The following is a 21,483-nucleotide window of genomic DNA, read 5'->3' as shown; positions in this document are numbered from 1 at the left end:
CATTGGTTTTTGGGGTTTCCTTATAACCGCATAACCTTTGGTGATGCTAATTGAGGATCCAACCAGCCTCTGGGCTGATGACCTAACAGACAGATGTGTAAAGAAGTGGAATCAGAGATAAGGCTTTTTGCAGATAATGTTATTCTATACAGAGTAATAATTAAGTTACAAGATTGTGAGCACCTGTAAAATGACCTCGATAATGTTGTGAGATGGACAGTAGGCAATGGTATGATGATAAACGGGGTTCAAAGTCGAGTTGAGAGTTTCACAAATAGGAAAAGTCCTCTCAGTTTTAATTATTGCGTTGATGGGGTGAAAGTTCCTTTTGGGGATCATTGATAAGTACCTAGGTGTGAATACTGCTGTAACGGAAGGTCGTGTGTAACATTTCACGTCAAACACAGAACGAATAGTACAGTAGGCTAACAGATGTGGAGAGATGGCATGGAATGACATTAGTAGTCTAATAAGTTTGAGTGGTGTCTTTAAAAGTAGGAAAGATCACAACATGAAGATAAAGCTAGAATTAAAGAGGACAAATTGGGGCAAATATTTGTTTATAGGAAGGGGAGTTAGGGATTGGAATAACTTACAAAGGGAGATGTTAAATAAATTTTCAGTTTCTTTGCAATCATTAAAGAAGAGGCTAGGAAAACAACAGATAGGGAATCTGCCACCTGAGCAACTGCCCTACTTGCAGATCAGTAGTGATTGATTGAATAGAGCAGTCTACTGTTTGACAAATCTCTGGAATAGTTCTGAAGTGAATGCCACGAAGTAGTTCCTTCATCTTAGGAATCGAGTCAATCACAAGGGCTTAAGTCTGGGAAGTATAGTGGATGGTATGGCAATTCCCAGCCCCATCGACCAAACAAGTCAGTCACAGCTTGCGCTGTATGCAGCCAGGCATTGTTGTGCAAAATGATGGGTGGGTTGTATTCTCAAAGCTGGTCGCCGTTGTATTAAAAAAATGAACAGTAAAACTGCGTATTGACGGCCTGCTGTGAAGGAACGTGGTGCCTTAAGATAACACCATCACAGTCATTTACGAGAATAACCACAACTTTTACATTGTTGGAGTTCAGACGAACGTTTGATCTTCGTGGTGACCCATAATGACGCCATTCGTTCAATTGGCATTTCAGTTGTGGCTCGTACTATTTGGCCTATGTCTCATCCAGCAGAATGATACAGCATGAGAAAGCTGCTTCTTCACACTCATAGCGCTCCAAGTGGTTACGAACAGCGTCGTATCATAACCATTTCTGCATTTCCGTCAAATCATGCGGAAGCCGTTGTGATGCAATTTTTCTCATGCCCAGCCATTCCTTCAGAATGTGAAACAGTCGTATGCACTTATCCAGTGTCTCAGGCCAGCTCACAAATCATATGGTGTCTATCAGTGTCCAGTAACCCAGCAAGAGTATTCACTTTTCCTTCACTGACACTAGGACGACCTCGCTGACACATTTTGGTGTCCTTTGTCGAAGACTTTTACCCACCATGCCACTGTTCTGTTAGGCAGTGCAAATTGCCTGCAAGCCTGTTGAAGACCTTGATGACACTATCATGCTGTATGAACTCTGGCACATTCAATCTTTATCCAACTCCGTTGTACCTGTTTCAAAAACATGACAACACTACTTTAGACCGCCGGCTAACATGAGGCTCTGTTCCTCTCGCCAGTTTTCATGCGTGTGATGTGGGAAGGGAGAGTCCATGGACTCTGAGGTAAGATAGGTATGTAACTAACGCGTGCTATTAGCGACATATTAGGTTCCATTGCATGGCATCTCTACAGCAGTGTTGCCACTATTAAAGTTCCATGCTTCAAATTTTATTTCCGTGTTTTATTGGGAGCTGAGAAACCATACACATTTGTGATTCTCAGCAGTTTTATGTTGGATGAAAATCGTGTAATGAGATTTATGCTCTATTATTCTTTCAGACCTTCCCTGACAAAGAGGAACTATTACGAAACATGATGGGATTGTTAGGTAATGTGGCAGAAGTGCAGAAATTAAGACCTCGCCTGATGACATCTCAGTTTGTAACAGTTTTTGCAAATCTTCTGGACTCCTGTAGTGATGGCATTGAGGTGAGTTATTTTTACTATATTGATTTTTTAGTCTGTTGCTTGCAAATGTCTTCACATGGTAGTTTGTTATATAATAATTGTATGTTGTCATTTTCTGTACTAAAGAGATGTGTTCTGTTGCAATAGACTAAATAAGCTCACCAGACAAAAAATGAGTCACCCCTAGAGAAATCATTACAAGCATCATTTAATACAGTGTATAGACTTGATAACTGCCTTGATTCAATTAGGAAGTGAGTCCACAAGGTTGTGCAGGTACATCACATCCAGGTTAAGCCACTCGCTGAGGATTTGATCGTGCAATTCCACCAAATTGCAGGCATGCCGATGACTGCGTTTTACCCGCTGTTTCAACTTCCCACACATTTTCAATGGAGTTCAAGTCAGGTGATTTTGTAGGCCAATTGAGATGTAATAGGGTGGGGGATTGTCCATAAAACCAGTCACATATGCGTCCAGCCCGATGAACTTTGCTCTTGTTGTCATCTTGAAAAATCAGGGTATCGATAGCATACTCATCATGCAGATGTTAACTGAAAGGCAACACCTGATCATCCAGAATGTTTAAATAAACACGCTGGTTCATGTTAATGATCACTTTAGTGAGCAGGCCCAATCCATGATACGAAAAACACTCCCAAAACATCACAGACCCACCTATGGCTTCAACCTGACCATTTGCACATCCAGGATGAAATGCTTCATTTGGCCTTCGGAACACTTGATGACGTGCATCATTGGAATACTGGTGAAAACGTGATTCGTCAGACCACATAACATTCCACCAGTCAGCTACTGCCCACGGTCTATGATTTCTATCCCATCAAAGATGCACGGCTTTATGTGCCTGTGTGAGCAATGGCCTCTTGCGAGGTGACCAACTCCAAGTTCCCATCGCAATGCCCTCTTGCTAACAGGTTGCGATGGACCTTCATTCACTGAATGCACAATTCCTGTCGGGTTTTGGAGCGATTTTGATTCACAAGCCGTGAAACACCTCTCACCTCTCTAGTCACTCTCGGTCCGAATCTTTTTCCGACCACAATTCTGCTTTTAACTTGAAGAACAAGACTCCACTTACAGCAGAGTTGCACATATCCGCATAACAGGATCTTGTTAACAACGAAAGTGTTTTATTATATGTACACATGAAGACATCTTTTAGCAAATAATAGGACATTTTAAGAGACCCACATCATTACCTACGATCACAAGCACCAATTGATGCACAATTATGGATAAAAACTCAAACACGGGAGTCAAATGAAGATGTACGCAAGACACGCATATTCAAACCTATGAAGTGTTTTTACACATGTTAATGTATTTTAATGTGTTCAGTGTCCAGCTCCATGGCTAAATGGTTAGCGTTCTGGCCTTTGGTCACAGGGGTCCTGGGTTCGATTTCCGGCAGGGTCAGTAATTTTAACCATCATTGGTTAATTTTGCTGCCACGGGGACAGTGTGTGTGTGTCATCTTCATCATCATTTCATCCTCATCATGACGCACAAGTCGCCTACAGAAATCAAATCAAAAGACCTGCACCTGGCGAGCTGAACATGTCCTCGGACACTCCCAGCACTAAAAGCCATACGCCATTTCAATGTGTTCAGTGTATTTTAATGTGTTTAATGTATTTGTACATACGACTCAGATTTAAGCATTAGAATAGGTTGCATAGTCAAATTCCAAGTCTTACAGAAGACAGTTTTATATCCACGTACCCTAAATGATAACACATATTAAGTTTACATTTAGCATGCCCAATTTGGACACATTCAGATATGTTGTTTCCTCACGGCATCCCCCTTTAGACAGAGTAATATCAATTATTGCCTAACATATATGTAAAGGTACAAAACTGTGTTCAGCTGATGATGACCAGATAAGGTCGAAACCGGTACTGTAAGATAATTTTTTTTTTTTGCAATAAACAGTATTGATAAGGTGGAAATCCTTTCTTACGTATATGTGTAATCTGTCAATACGGACATGAAACTCATAAATCACGAACCCTGTGTTAGACTGTTTGCGCCTGTCCTGTAGCCTCTCCGGGCTTGCCAAGGCCATATGACATCGCGCTATGACAACACAAACACCAGATGCTCACTTTCACCACGAACGTTTTAAGTCTAAATGAGCGGAACTCAGAGGAAAGTGATCAAGCAAATGGCACTAACAATTAAAGACAAAGTGGAGATTATAAGGAAAGTGGAGTCATCTACGCTTTCCCGTGTTGCTTTAGCGAAGGAGCTGGGGATGCCGCCGTCTACTTTGAACGGCATTATAGTGAAGAAAGAAGATATCTTGGCTTCTGCAGGGAATGCTTCAGCAAATTGCAAGAAAGTTAAATCTGGAAAGTACGATGAAGTAGAACAAGTTCTGCTAATATGGTTTAAATAGCAGCGGGACTATTGTGAAGGAGAAAGCCGAAGAAATTGCATGCAAATTAAAGGTACCGTATTTCACGGCATAATCGTCGCCATCGCGTAATCGTCGCATCCTTTATTTTCAATACAAAAATCGGACTTTAAACCTTTAATTACATAATCGTCGCACGTCCAAATTTTGTTCACTAATCTGGTTAAAAGGTAAATGGAACTGCAACGTAAGTTGCACGTGAATGCGCAATTTAAATACGTGTATGGTTTATGGGCAATTTGGCAACACAGTCACGTTTGCGACATGTTGCACAACGTATAAATAAATAATACCGGTATATGTATGACGCATGGCTTACCGGTAGACTATCGGCAGTTTGACAACGTGGTCGCGAGACAGTGTACTATTTATTCACCACCTACATATTATGCTTACCGGTAGGCTATCGGCAGTTTGACAACATGGTCGCGAGACAGTGTACTATTTATTCACCACCTACATATTATGAGTTCCCATTTGAAATACGTAAGGCTGTAAGTTATCGCTTATCGGCAACGTCGCCAGGAAATACCGGCTAGGTAGGTTGAATGGACCTCGAACCAGCCCTCAGATACAGGTAAAATTCCCTGACCCGGCCGTGAATTGAACCCGAGGCCTCCGTGTAAGAGGCAAGCACGCTACCCCTATACCATGGGGCCGGCTCCTGTGTTATTGCGCACGAAGTGAAATCCAAGACGATAACGCAGATTTCCACGGAATTATTCAGCCGAATTATTTACGATGTTTCAGTTGTCATCGCTAGACTCTTATCTTACTACTACGTCATAAGTGTCCGGGCATGGGATGCAAACTTTTATCCAAGCAGTCAAGATAATTATTATCCAATGCTATTAAAGTTTTATTTTATAAACTCGTCAGTGATGTAATGTAAAATCATCAATAACTGGGAAGAAATATTAACCTAATTACCGTATGTTTAAAAGAAATTGAAAAAAATGAATGTTTGTTACTGACGTCTCGGAATACAGTCAACTATACAGTAGATCTACACCGCGCTAGCTAGAGCTCCGGTTTGCGAGCTTTGCGCAAGTGCAGTAGTGTGTCGCAACCAACAAGCTAAACTTATAAATTGTTGCATGCTTCCTTGCTGCCTAACAGTATTGGCTGCTCTGGAATGGACAGATCACAGATGCATTTATTTGTTTCAGATTTACGTGATTACTGTAGACGTGTGCGTGAGAATTTAAGTTTTTAATTTGTGTTTTGGGTGTTTGCAGAAATAATTTGTTTTAATAGTGAACAGTTACGGAAAGTCATTTTTATCGCAAAACATTAACGTGTGAAGCATTTATAAGCGATTATGGGTAAATATAGAAACTATTCTGCGGGCTTCAAGCTAAGCATAATTGCCTTCGCTGAACAGCACGGGAACAGAGCTGCAGAAAGAAAATTTTCTGTGAGTGAAAAGTTGGTGCGTGACTGGCGGAAAGTAAAAAACAAGCTGAAAAGCACAAACCCTTCTAGACGCGCGTTTAGAGGTCCTAAAACAGGGAAGTTTCCTGTAATTGACGAAGAAGTGTTTAGGTACGTCAGTGAAATACGTAACAATGGCTGCAGTGTATCATATGAAATGTTACAAATTAAGGGACAAGAGGTAGCGCGCAAACACAACATACCGGTAACTCAGTTTAAGGCGACTCGTGGGTGGATTAAGGGGTTCATGCGACGACACAATCTGTCAGTGCGAAGGAGAACAACACTAAGCCAAAAGTTGCCTGCTGATTACACGGACAAGATTGTAAATTTTCACCGATTTGTCATACGTTTGCGCAAGGAAACTTCGTACTTGCTTTCTCAAATCGGTAATGCCGATCAGACTCCAATCTTTTTTGATATGCCTCGCAACAGCACTATTGCGCTAAAAGGATCATGGAGTGTATTAATGAAAACCAGCGGTAGTGAGAAGTTGCGATGCACGGCAATGCTAGCCATTACAGCTGACGGGAGAAAGTTGCCGCCTTACATCATTTTCAAGAGGAAAACGATGCCTAGGAATATACAGTTTCCCCGTGGAATTCATGTACGAGTGCAACCAAAGGGTTGGATGGACGTAGAACTCACGCTGGACTGGGTTAAAACTGTGTGGAATAGAAGACCTGGTGCACTACTAAAACAACCAGCTCTGCTTGTTTTAGATAGTTTCCGAGGTCACCTCGTGAACGAAGTGAAGCAAATTCTCACTACAAATAAGACACGACAGATAGTCATTCCTGGTGGCCTAACATCTGCTTTGCAGCCACTAGACGTATGTGTTAATAAACCCTTTAAAGACCATTTACGTCGATTTTACAACGAGTGGATGATGAGCGGCGATCAGCAATTGACGCCCGCCGGAAATATCAGGCGTCCACCCTTGGACTTGTTATGCTCGTGGGTGAAGAAGAGTTGGGATCTTATACCACCTGAACTAGTCTCCAAGAGCTTCAAAAGGACTGGGATTTCGAATGCACTAGACGGTTCCGAAGATGACGCAGTGTGGCAGGGAGACGAAGAATCTGATACTGGTATTAACAGAGGCGAGGACGGCGCATCAGATAGCGAAACCTGCGATAGCGACACCGAAGATTTGGAATGAATTGCGTACCGGTAAGTCCGCATTTCACTACAAAGCAATAATTTTTTGCAAGTGTAATATTTTAACTTTAATACTCAAATTAATGACAAATTAACATAATACGTTCATTTTTATTTTCAGGTTGGAAAAACGTTCGCCGAATTGTTGCGAAAAATTATGAATTTTGTTTTAGACTATTTTAATTATTTTGATGTATAAACACGAGTATTACGTGCATCTTAAATTTGTATCAAATACAATTTAGTTATAAATACATTTTTTGAGTAATACAAATACTGGTATTAAATATTCATCGTATAATGGTCGCACCCTACAATTTTTTTCGAAAATTTTGGTATAAAAAGTGCGACGATTATGCCGTGAAATACGGTACCTTTTACCGCATTGAACGGGTGGCTGGACCACTTTAAAAATCGAGCCGGTATCGTTTACAAAACAATTTGTGGCGAAGCAGAGAGTGTAAGTGCGGAAGAAAGGGGAGTGTGGAAGGAAACAGTTCTGCCTTGCTAAAATAAGCAGTTACAAAACTTGCAACATTTTTAATCTTGATGAATTCGGCCTTTTTTACCAGCTTATCCCGGAGAAATCTCTAGTTTTGAATGGAGAATCTTGCCACGGGCGAAAATTAAGTAAAGTGCGAGTTACAGTTGGTTGGTGCTAATATGGAAGGAGCTGAAAAACTACTACTGATGATAGGGAAGTCTAGGAAGCCACGTTGTTTCAAAAATGTCAGGACTTAACCGTGCAAGTACACCAGCAACAACTGAGCTTGGATGACAAGTTCCCTGTTTGAAGAGTATATGCAGGCATTAGATGCCAAAATGGGGAGCCAGAACAGAAAGATTGTGGTGTTAATGGACCACTGCCCTGCTCATCCCAAGGAGTGGCCCCATTTAAGGAACATCAGGGTAGAATTTTTTCCACCGAATATTATATTGGTACTACAGCCCATGGACCGAGGAATCATTAAGGTATTGAATCAGAGATACCGAAAATCAGTTGTGCGCCGTATGCTGCTACGCATGGAAGCAGGCAAACCCATCTACAAACCATCTCTTTTGGACACAATGCTTTTCATTGCCTTATTATGGAATTCAGTGGAGCCTGTAATAATAGCAAATTGCTTCAAGAAAGCAGGCTTCTGTGGTGGTACCAAAAGCATTGTTGTGGAAGTTGGTGATGAAGAGCCAGGGTGCTGGAAAACTATACAGGAGAAGATGGAGATTACCAGTAATTTCGATGACTTCACTGTCATTGATAAGGTAATCACTTGCGAGGAGCAGACCATCGATGAGATCTGCGAGGAAATTCAGGCAGGATATGAGGATTGAAGAAGAAGAAGAAGAAGAAGAGGAGGAGGTTAAGGTAGAGAATCCCCCAAGACCATCTTGCAGTGAGGGAAGCATCTGCCTTGAAAAACTGAGGCGGTTTATTGAAAGTTCAGTCAGTGTGCCTCAGAACACATGGAAGGCAATGTGGGAAATGGAGAGGTTTATACTTCAAGAAAGCAGTAAAAACCTAAAACAATCAACCCTGGACAATTTCTTTTCCAAGTAGGAGCCTAGACTTTTGTGTTTGGAAATATATTTGTCTTGTGCAGTATGGAATTCACATAATGTACGGTTACCATCTACCGTTTTAATGTTCTTAGTATTTCTTCTTATCTCATGTGCAAGGTTTTATGTAATATATTCCCTTCTCTTATCAAGTATTGTTATAATACAGTATGTTCAATTATTTTACTTTATCTCTAAAAATACATGTTGTGATATCCTAATATTTATATTGTGGCTTTCTTTTAGCAGCTCTTATATATCAGCCTATTTCGGTATTGTTCACAAACAAGGAAATCTGTTGGCTGTGTGTTTCACATGTATTTCAAAGTACAGAATAAGTTATCGGGCATTACCCCTTTTAAGAAGTTTCCTGCTTAATAAGTTTTTTTTTTTTGTGGTCCCTTGAAAAACTTAAGAGAGTTTTCAAAGAAAATCACAATTAGAGATGATCAGATGATAATTGTCTGCAGTGCAGTAGACATCTTGGTCTCTTAGGTATTCTGGGTTGGGCATACAATTAATATACAGTGGAATCTCGATATCTCGAATCACAATTAAAAATAGGAGAGGATTTCCACCAATCAATACTTATTTATTGCATATATTGAACTACAGGATCGGTTTCGACCTCATATACAAGGTCATCTTCAGCTGAACCATACATACATATCTATATAATGAAGCTTTGATTAAGATTGTGTTGTTAAAGGAATGCTATATGATGATGATGTACATTTAGTCACATACAAATGGGAATGTCTAATGTCTAAAAAATGACCTAACACCTAAATTCTTGACAAAATATAACAAGAAACACAGGCACACCTAACAAACTCATAATACGCAAAAAAGAACAAACAAAATCTGGCTGAAAGAAGAAATAAAGTTTTTATACCATAAAAACAACATCTTAACAACGAACTATACCGAATACATTTAAAGGCATCTAACGAGTTACCACATAGCTATTGGGATGATTTTCAGCAGATCACGACAGAAAAAATAAGGAACTTAGCCACCAAAAAACAGAATACACTAAATAAGAAATTAGAAGTACTTAAACAACCATCCAAACCAAACCCAAAAACCGAAACTCCGAACACGAACTCTCCTACCTTTCCCAATGAAATCACTGAACACAAATTCCACCCACCCGTAAAAAATCTCACAAATACGACTTTTAACGAAATGGAAACTGTTATCTTGAGCAAGGAACCCAAGCACAATTGGGAACATGCATCATTTTCAAAAATATTTTTTTTGAAAAGTACACCAATGAAATAGCACGTAAACGTATTACATTGTGGTATGTTGCCTTGTTTTCTACCATTAAAAAAATATTTAATAGTGCCTTTCCGCAAGGCGAGTGAAACGGCCTCTGACGTAAGCGGCGCGCTGTGACGTCACGATCCAGTACCGCATGGAGCTCTACCAGCCGTTGTGCATCAGCCGTTGATAAAAGCCGATTGTTTATTATTCATGATCGCGAATAACTTCGAAATGACAGAATAAAGGTTCAAAACAGCACAGTCAGACAATCTACCATGTGTAGATGTCATCATTCTTGAAAAATGTGACTTTTGTGGCCGCAGAAATTCGCGGATAACAAGCAAGTTTGTAAATGGTGTCTTTTACATACGTGCAATGTACTGTAACTCATAGTATTAGGATAACAACGAACCTGGATAGATATCACATCACTTTCAACATTTCCTTCTAGACTGATTCCCCTATTAAAGAATAACATTACATTATCGGGCTTTCAGCATTAGTAAAGTAAGAAATCGGATTTCAGCACTAACATAAACATACAGGTACCAGTATAGTATTAGTCCGCTTCTGTGGTGTAGTGGTTAATGCGTGCCACTCCCGGAGGCCCGGTTTCGATTCCCGGCTCTGCCATGAAAGTTGAAAACAAATAGTACGAGGACTGGAACGGGGTCTACTCAGCCTCGGGAGGTTAACTGAGTAGAAGGGTTTCGAATCCCACCTCAGCCATCCTCGAAGTGGTTTTTCGTATTTTCCTACTTCTCCTCCAGGCACCTAAGGCCACGGCCGTTTCCTTCCCTCTTCCTTGTCTATCCCTTCCGATCCTCCCATCCTCCAACAAAGCCCCTGTTGAGCCTAACAGGTGAGGCCGCCTGGGCGAGGTAATGGCCCTCCTCACCAGTTGCATCACCATACTCAAAGTCTCACGTTCCAGGACACTGCCCTTGAAGTGGTAGAGATGAATTCCCTTGCTGAGTCCGAGAGAAAACCAACCCTGAAGGATAAACTGATTAAGAAAGAAAGAAAGAAGGAAAGAAAGAAAGAAAGAACATAGTACTATAGGGCTATAATCTATCATTCCCCAAAAAATATATATTTATGGTTGGGACAACTGGCCTACCCACTTCCAGGGCCCATGAAAGAGAATTAAATATCATTGTGGAGGGAAAAAGTTAAACATGATAAAGATAAATATGACTTCATCTAGTTTTCACAAGTCGGGCGGAGTGGTTCAGACTGTTGAGGTGCTGGCCTTCTGACCCCAACTTGGCAGGTTTGATCCTGGTTCAGTCCGGTGGTAGTTGAAGGTGCTCAAATACGTCAGCCTCGTGTCGGTAGATTTACTGGCACGTAAAAGAACTCCTGCAGGACTAAATTCCTGCACATCGGCGTCTCCGAAAATCGTAGTAGTTAGCGGGGCGTGAAGCCAATAACATTAATTACATTTGGCTTTTAACAAGCTGAGCATATCAGGAAAGAAAAGTGTCCTGGTGACATTTTAGTCGCTCAATACAGGAATGTCTTTGGGTGCTGTGACTTTTACTTTTTTTTTTTTTTTTTTTTTGCTGTTTGCTTTACGTCACACCGTCACATATAGATCTTATGGCGACGATGGGACAGGAAAGGCCTAGGAATGGGAACAAAGCGGCCGTGGCCTTAGGTACAGCCCCAGCATTTGCCTGGTGTGAAAATGGGAAACCACGTAAAACCATCTTCAGGGCTGCCGGCAGTGGGGTTCAAAACCCACTATCTCCCGGATCCGAGCTCACAGCTGCGCGCTCCTAACCGCACGGCCAACTCGCGCGGTATTTTTACCCTTCGGTTTATTGACTTTGCTTGTATAACCTAAAACTTACGCTAAGTTGGATAATATTTTAAACACCTACATCACTATTTTCACCTGTGTGCAATTATGTTATTTATTTCATTAATATTATGATAAATTATTATAATTGAGCATTTTAACTGATAAGACCCCAACAGACAAGCATTGGTTTTGTGTAGAGTTATACATTTGTTAAATTCACGTTGTTTCCTTTCATGATGTACACGCCTATTCTTTGTTACATTATAGAGTATTTAGATATAGCCTAAATTTCTTTACCAATTAAGCTCTTCAATGAAGACATACATAACTGTCCCATGCCAAGATATATTGGTAGAATTAGAGCTGTCAAAATGGTTCATAACCCCTTTGATTTATTATCTTGACATGGATCACCCAAAACATAGGTTAGGTTTGGAGAATACTTTAATAATCAGCATTATTTAATGCACTGTTTATTACTTTCATATTCCAAGATGTAATTGAAGCATTTAAATAAAGCATCATACATTAAAATTTAAAGTTTTACCACTAGAACAGCTGACATGGAAAAGTGATTTGAAAATTCAAACAAATTCATCTTACGTTAAAATCTTCAAAAAAAATAAACTGTAGACTTTTCCGATATATCACCAGCATTTCTCCGGCTCGCCAAAATCCATTTCTCCCTAGTTTTAGCGTCTTTGGAACATTTATAAACAATTTGTTTGGTATGGTATGCGATATGCTATTGCACATCGGAACTCTACACCATTTATACGTTTTCTGCCTCACTGTCTGCGCAGGATTCAGTTTAAGTCTAAAATATACCACTCAGATTATTATCCAATGTATAGACCTCGAATTTAACCATACTAGACACTGACGTAAAGTAGAAATACGCGAAGTGTATCCTGCTTCTCACAGCACACTATGTGTTATTTCGTCTGCTAATTCAGTCAACCTGTACGATGACGTCAGACCAATGAGATCGCGTACTTGCGTGACGTGACATTTTCGTAGATTTTTATCACGTTTGGAGTTATTATTTGTACATTCTGATCACATTTTTGAATTCTGCATGAAATTTTGAATCAGATTGGCATATTTTTAATTAAAACCCCGGATCATGCATGTTCCCTATTGAGGTAACACATCAACTTTCCAGAACATTACAACTACTATCACCGAAATAGAAAACTCCATACAGAAAATCCCACATGAGCTACGAGACGAAGCCAGATATGATATTAAAAAAAGGCTCCCACAATATATCGACAAAATTCACAGTAACTCCCAAAATAATAAATCAACCAATAAAGTACACATAAACAAACTCAAAGATAAGATAAAACAGAATAATCTACTAATAACGAAAGCCGATAAGGGCAATACCACAGTTATTATCGACAAAGACCAATACATATTGAAAACCAAAGAATGTTTTCAAGATAACACTTTCCTCATCAAACGTAAATACCCGACTAATAACATACAAAGGAACCTCAAAACCTTATTAAAAAATACACACTTTCTTTTAACAGAAGTAGAATCCTCTAAACTTATAGTAATGAATCCTCAAATACCCACTGCTAAAGCTTATCCCAAAATACACAAAGAACATATTCCAATGAGACCTATTATTAACTACAGAGCAAGCCCAATCTATAAACTTTCGCAATTTATTCAACGATTTCTCAAAAAGCACTACATATTCTTAGCTAATAAAACAGTACGGAACTCAATAGATTTTTGTAATAGGACAAAGGGATTAAAGATTGAACCACATCACAAACTCGCATCATTTGACATAATAAACATGTACCCGAACATTCCCACAAAACGAACAATAGAAATCATTGAATCTAACCTAAAATGCCATAGCAATCTAAGCACTTTGGAAATAGAAGAGTTCATTAAATTACTTAATTTTGCCATTAGTAACAACTACTTTAAATTTCATGATACTATCTATCAGCAACAGGGTTTACCGATGGGATCTCCCGCTTCTGGTATAATCGCCGAAATTTACGTAGACTATTTAGAGCAACACATTCATTAACAAAATAGACCATATATTTTTTTGGTGTAGATTTGTTGATGACATCTTTATCATCCTCGACAATAGGTCCACAAATGAAACTGATATATTAGATAAACTCAATACAATAGATTCCCATATAAAATTTACCATGGAATCCGAAAACAATCACAAACTGAACTACCTGGACATAACGACAACTAGACATGATGACCACCTTTCTTACAGAATATACAGAAAACCCACGCATACCTCAAATACAATTAAAATGGATTCCGTTCACCCCAACATACACAAAAGAGCAACCTATTATAGCATGATGCACAGAGCATTCAATATACCATTAACAAAAGAAGATCTAAACAAAGAATTACAATTAATTCATGACATAGCTAAAAACAATGGATTCATGAAAGAAATGGTTAACAAAATCATTCACAAAATAAAATCCCAACCCAAAACCAAACTAACAAAAGTAAACGAATCCAAGAAAGATTATGCACTATTCACTTTCAATAATGTACACATATACCCCATAACTAACATTTTAAAAAAACATAACCTAAGAATAGCATTCAGAACTACACACAATAGTACCAACATCATACACAACGTCAGGACAATCAACAGCAACAACAAATACAACCATTCAGGGGTATACCGTATCAAATGTAATAACTGCGAGACAAGCTATATCGGACGTACCGGTAGAAACTTCCTAACCCGATATAACGAACCCATAAACGCGGTGAAACACAATCATTTTTCCTCAATAGGACAACATGTCGCAGACTATAAACACAGTTTTACAAACATCGATAGCGATATGCAAATCCTAAACATAAACCCCAAAGGCCCCCTGCTCAACATAACAGAAGAATTTTACATCACTCTAGATCAGTACACCAATCCAAATTACAACATAAATGAAATCACAGAAAAAACTAACATCGTCTTCAATACAGTTATCCCCGCCCTAAAAAAACCCTTACCTTAAGTTAATCGATAAACAGAACGCGACACGCAATAGAAAAACACCAAACAACACACCCAGCTCCACCCCTACCCCCACAACAACAACTCTCCCTACCCCTCCTTCCCTTCCCCTCACAGCAGCTAGTATGAGCCCAAGAAGAACACGAAGTAGTACATTACAGGCTCGCACGTCAAACACAACTCAGCTACACCAACAACAGTAAGTACATATTCTAATTCACACACATAACCCTTAGACATTCCTCCAACACGATATCACTTATAACTCAATCTTATCTTCCACAGATAAACATTATTATTGATTTAAGCCCACTAAGGAGCGCTGGTGACTAGTTCTTCCTCGATGCTCTTCTTTGTTCCCAATATCTCTTGAGCCCGGCTGATAATTTCTCCTTTCTCTCCTGTGAAAGGAGCTTCCGACTTCTAGGAACTCTAGGTGGTGGGGTCCAAGACTGTACCATAGCACAAAATTTGGAACGATCTTCTATATCAATATCTGAAATCCCAGCCGAATCCAAGTCCTTCTGTACTTCATTAAGCCACAAGCTTCCAGTCTTGTAGCTTTTAACCAAAGAAAAGATCTTCTTGGTAAGCCTGTTGCTGTCCATTCGTTGTAGGTGTCCATAGAACTTAAGCCTCCTACGTCACATGCTGGTATTGGCTGATTCTAACTGTCGATACAGCTCAGAGTTCGATTTAAGTCTGTAGGTTCCATCTGGGAGCAATCTCGGTTCATGAATTTTCCTGAGGATACGTCTTTCGGCTTTCTCTAGATCATCCATGGTGCCTTTTTTGTTCATCAGGAGGGTCTCTGAGGCGTACAAAAACTGTGGTCTGACAACAGTTTTGTAATGACAGATCTTAGCATTTTTCGAAATGCACCTCTTATTATAATGGTTGTGGGATAGTTGGTACGCTGCATTGAGTTTGTTACACCTTTCTAGGATGGATGTACCGTCTCTACCATTGGGGTGGACCCATTCACCAAGATAGCGGAAGCGATTGATTTTCCCAATCGTTCCATGTATGGTGGTCAAAGGGGGGTTACCGGGATGCCGAGTCTCAAAGTACTTAGTTTTGTCATACGATATGTGTAATCCAGCCTTCACCGCTATCTCGTGCAGGGCTTCAATAGCAATGACAGCATCCTTAGAGTTGTTGGTTAGGATTGCAATGTCATCTGCGAATGCTAGGCACCTGATCTCAATCTTTCGAGTCCCGGCTCCAATGGCAACTGGTTTGATTTCTAGATTCCTCAGTGTACATTCCCAGTTCTTGATGACTTTATCAAGCACTAGATTAAACAGAATGGGTGAGAGGCCATCACCCTGCCGTACTCCAGTTTTTATCTTGAAAGTCCGAGATAGTTCTCCCCTGAACTTCACCTTATATGTTGTATCCGTAAGAGTCTGTTGGATGAGGGTGCGTGTGTTGTAATCAACACCTCGTTCTTGCAGTACGGAGAAGAGTGTCTGGCGGTCGATGGAATCATAAGCTTTTTTAAAGTCGACGAAAACCACAGCGCTGTTCATACTCCTTACTTGTTTTAGTTGGAGAATGGTTTTTAGGTTGAAGATCTGCTCGGTACAAGACCGTCCCCGCCGATATCCTCCTTGATATTCACCAATCGTTCGATCACATTGGCTTTCTACATTGTCCAGTAAAATCCTTGACAGCACTTTGTATGCTACTGACAGCAGAGATATCCCTCGGTAGTTGTTGACATCACTGTGGTCACCTTTTTTTATGTAAAGGGTGTATGATAGCTGATTTCCAGTCATCAGGGATCCTGCCAGTCTCCCAGCAATCGATCAAGATCTGGTGTATGGCCTCTGTGATCTTATTTCCACCTGCTTTTAGAGCTTCCGCAATGATGCCATCTTCCCCGGGTGCTTTGCAGTTCTTAAGATGTCCGATGGCATTAGCAACTTGCTGCATTGTTGGTGGGTTAGATGGGAGGTGTATCTCTGGAGGATCTTCAACAGGTAATCTTTCCGTGGGCTCTTCGCAATTGAGCAGCTGCTCAAAGTAGTTTGCCAAAAGTTCCACATTCTGGCTGTTGCAGGTGACCAACTCCCCGTCTGTATTCTTAAAGTGAAGACATTGTGGTTTATAACCTGAAAGTTCCTCTTTGAAGGCCCGATAAAAGTTTCTGGTGTTGTACATTTTGAATTCTTCATCTAACTTCTCCAGTCTTGACCGATCGTAAGATCTTTTCACACATCTGATGGTCTTACTCGACAGTTTCCGCATCATTCTGAAATTCTCCCAATCTTCCTTTCGTTTAGTCGAGTACCACTTCGTCCACGCTGCGGCACGCTCATCAACTGCAAGATCGCATTCAGTATTCCACCATCTATGTAGTCTCTTCCTTCGAGGTTGCCCGAGGTTATTGGTCGTTTCGCATATGGTGGACTTCAGTTGGTTCCAGTCTTTCATATCTTTTTGCAAGATGTCGGTTGCAAAACGTTCTTTATTCTCCGACAGGAATTGGGGATCAATCCTTGGTGGAACTGTGGTAGAAGGTATATTTCGTTTTGGCAGTAATCTGGTCTTTATTTGTGTGAAGAAATGGTCAGAATCAACATTCCATCCTTTACGAACTCTGACATTCATGATCTCTTTCCTGCATTTTACACTGATTGCAACATGATCGATTTGAAATGATCCTATAGCTGCGTTCGGTGATTGCCAGGTGGTCTGATATTTTGGCTTTCTGGGGAAAACTGTGGACATGATCTTCAACTGATGTAATCTACACAGTTCAATTAAGCGCTTGCCGTTGGTGTTTGTTCGTCTATGTGCTGTGTAAGGCCCCAGTATATCTTGGTACTGTCGTTCTTTTCCCAGTTGAGCGTTGAAGTCACCTACGAGTATTTTGACATGGTGACCGGGGATCTTACCGATCTCGTCTTCTAGCATCTGCCAGAAACTTTCGACCTTTTAAGGGTTCTTCTTATTGTCATCATTAACTGGAGCATGTGCATTTACAATAGAGTATCCCTTGTTGCCACATCTTAGAGATAACACAGAGATGCGTTCGCTAGCTGATGTAAATCCGATGACAGAATCCATTATATCACGTTGTACTAAAAAAGCTGTACCAAAAACGCTGGAGCCATGTGTGTTCTTAGATGCTGGTTTCCCCTTGATTACTCTATAACCTTCTGTCTCAAAAGCCACATAATCAGTAAATCGGGTTTCTTGGACTGCTGTTATTGCAATTTTGCGTTTATGCAGGATGTCCGTCAATTGCTTGAGTTTTCCGGTCTTACAGAGGGTTTGAATATTGATGGTTCCAAAGTGTGTGACAGTTTTGGGTCTCAATAGGTTGGTGATATTGGGGAACTCCGACTTTCCCCGCACAATGAGGTCAGGCTCCCCAGAATCCGAAGGCCTGAATGCGCGACCATTGGTGACGGGAGATTGGATACTCCCTGGGGTAGTGACATCTGCGTCGTTGTTTATCATCGTATGCGAACTAGTAAAGAAATTTACTAGGGGTGAAGACTAAACGCCTTCAGGGTTGGCCACTCCGAATCTTATTCAGGAGCGTTGATTACAATGGAGTCCCCACTCCCAAAGGCATTTTAGAGCTACTGCCAGCAATTATTTAGGCCGCCCCTTACATGGGGAACAGACGCCCTTGCAGCTGCCCCTGACATGGTAAACAGACGCTGCTGATGCCAAGTGTACTTATATTATTCCCTAAGCACTGGGCTGCCTCTTCCGCAATCTCCACCATTCAGAAGTCCATCTTCTCTGCTGTAGATTCCGTTGAGGGCTTCACTCGTAACCCTGAGCTGGGACCCTTACCAGATGCTACACACCGGGTCAGTGTGCTCTGGGACTCACATAGGCAGGGGCGCCAATCCCTGGGCAGGGCTACTTCCGAAGAGGGTCCCTACCTGCTACCTACACAGATAAACATATCATTGCACAGCTACAAATGGGAAAGGAGCCACTACTTTGAACCCAATGTCATCCAAATTTACGGACGCCACAGGACAACATGAATTGGTTCCAATAAAAGGGCAACACACACAGCAGAGCTGAAACATATTTTAGTTGAATTTCATCCATACATTTGGCACCTTTTTAAAATTGAAAGTGTTTTATCCCACATATGTACAGGAAGACAAAACTTTTCATCCATGCAATTTTACAAACTCCAAGAATAGCAGCTGAAGTGTACAACTGTAAATAAGACTTGAATACGGAAGTTAGTCGATGTATTGACCAACAAGCAAGAACGAATGTTCATATGCATGAAGTGTTTTTATATATTGTATTTATCTTGTACATATATATATTAGTTTAAGTAAAGACATATTTTATACACTAATTTTAAGACCTTCAACATAATATTTTAGACATACAGTTGCAATATTGTACAGAATGACATATACGCCAGTTCACGCTCAGACGTGCCCCATTTGTATGTGACTAAATGTACATCATCATCATATAGCATTCCTTTAACAACACAATCTTAATCAAAGCTTCATTATATAAATATGTATGTATGGTTCAGCTGAAGATGACCTTGTATTGATTGGTGGAAATCCTCTCCTATTTTTAATTGTGCAATTCGTCAATACGGAAATGAAGATTATAGATTACGATCTCGAATCACCTCGGGAGCTAAATTTTATTTGGAGTTACCGAAATTTCGAGATATAGAGAATACCGTTTTTGAGCATGTATAGCACATAATTGAATCATATGTATGTACAGGCTTACACTGAATACATTATTTTTAACAGTATTTAAAAAATATACAAACTATAAAAATGGCATCACTTTAATTATAACCCTTATTATAGTAACTTTTTAGAAGACAGGATACAGTACCAACATAGTGTAGTGAAACAAGAAACATACCTCGCTTAACACCTTTGGAAAAAATCCATTAGTCTCTTCTGTTTGTTACTGTTAACCTTTCCTCCCATCACGTTAAAACTTCTCGTCAATACCACGCAGCCAAGATTCGTAAATGGAGCATGTCATCCGCGACTTCGGGGGTTGCTTCCATACGTGACCGGTAATTAATTCATACCCGAGAAACAGCAAGGCTTCACGGATTTTCTGATCATTAGAAGTTTTAGTTTTTTGGTTCCCATCTATTAGCTCCCAGCATCACTGTAAATCTTTCTTTACTTGTTTGTCACAAACCAAAAATGCCATATTGCACAGTTAATGTTGCATAAAATTCGAGTTGCAGAGTATTTTTTGCTTCAAGGGAGGAAATGTTTGCTTCGAGAAATCAAGAAATTCGTGTAACCAAATTTTGAATAATAGAGATATAATACACGTGAAGAATAGGATAAACGGCCGGGAAATGTAAGTTACTTTGAGATACTGTAAATTCAAGTAATGGAGGTTCAAGATATTGAGGTTCGACTGTAACACACAAAATAGCAGCCATACCTATTCTTAACTGAGTAGCTCAGACTAGAACTCTGCAAAACGTCATGTAAACTTGTTCATAATCATTTATAACAGATGGGTCTTACTCGGTCTGGACTTGTTCAAAGCTTCCTGTTCGAGCATTCTGATCAATTAGTTTTTAAAAGAACCAAACTGGAAAAGATGCTCAACTTCACTGAACAAATGAGTGTACGTTGAGCGGCTCAGATGGTTGAAGCGCTGGTCTTCTGACCCCAACTTGGCTGGTTCATTCCTGGCTTAGTCTGGTGGTATTTGAGGGGATGAAATTTGTCAGCCTCGTCTCGGTAGATTTACTGGCAAGTAAAAACTCCCGCAGTACTAAATTCTGGCACCTCGGCGTCTCTGAAAACAGTAGAATTCATTAGTGGAATGTAAAACCAGTAACATTAATTATCATTGTCTGATCACAATGAGCAAAACGAATATGGGCAGAATCAGGCAGCTCAGAAACTTCGAGGTTCAAATGCCACACTTATTAGTACACTGTTGCCACATACATTCGTTCTTGGCACATCATTATTGAACAGCCTTCTTCTTTGTACCATTACTGCATATGACGCTCGTGACACACTCATGTTAAGCAGGAACAAGGCAGCATTTGCCATTTTGATCACTCACTGAGCGAATGAATGATTCGTCTAGGAGTGCACCATGAGTTTCTAAGCCTTTAATCGCCTTCGAAATTGACAAATAATGCACAAGGATGAAACTGATGTTTTTATACAGTTTCAGTTTCAAATGCACACTTTGCTTCATGAATACACACAGTGTGACTATCATCAATACTTTTAACTACATCTTTCGAGAGTTCTCCTGGTAGAACAATACTGCGGATAATCAAGTTCCCCGTCTTGTGAGAACAGGTTCCGGCGGAAGGGAAACCTGACGCAGGTGAGTGTTGTACAACTATACACGAGCCGTTGCTTTTAGGAATAGTTTATTCCCACTTAAAATTGCTTTGTTGACAGATGGAAAGAGGGTACGTCTCTCCTCTGCAATACGATGCAATCCGTGGACCAAACACATTGACATGGATGCGATTTGAAAATAATACTCAAAGAGACTGACCAGCTTTCAACATATACGAAGCAGCATCAGTGACTAAAGGGCGCACTTTGTAACAATCGCTCTCCAATTCACGAGGCCACAGAAGTCGCAGGGAATCGTTAACAAATCTTGCAACTGTAACGTGGTTAGTTTTTTTCTAACACTTTGCACGAAAGTAAATGAGGTTTGCTGGGCTCTTC

General features: G+C 40.3%; 1 protein-coding gene across 2 annotated transcripts in view; it reads left to right on the top strand.

Moving 5' to 3' along the window:
* LOC136879160 (protein zer-1 homolog) overlaps window positions 1-21,483 on the top strand; it is an 80,854-nt gene that overhangs the window by 42,705 nt on the left and 16,666 nt on the right. For both annotated transcript variants that reach the window (XM_067152919.2, XM_067152918.2), the window contains exon 9: window positions 1,952-2,101. In XM_067152919.2, coding sequence (XP_067009020.1) covers window positions 1,952-2,101 — 150 coding nt within the window. The remainder of the gene's footprint in view (window positions 1-1,951; window positions 2,102-21,483) is intronic.

The sequence above is a fragment of the Anabrus simplex genome, chromosome 8 (genome assembly GCF_040414725.1).
Source record: "Anabrus simplex isolate iqAnaSimp1 chromosome 8, ASM4041472v1, whole genome shotgun sequence".
Lineage (NCBI taxonomy): Eukaryota > Metazoa > Arthropoda > Insecta > Orthoptera > Tettigoniidae > Anabrus > Anabrus simplex.
Note: the sequence above shows the minus strand (reverse complement) of the source record. Positions and strands in the feature narration are given on the sequence as shown.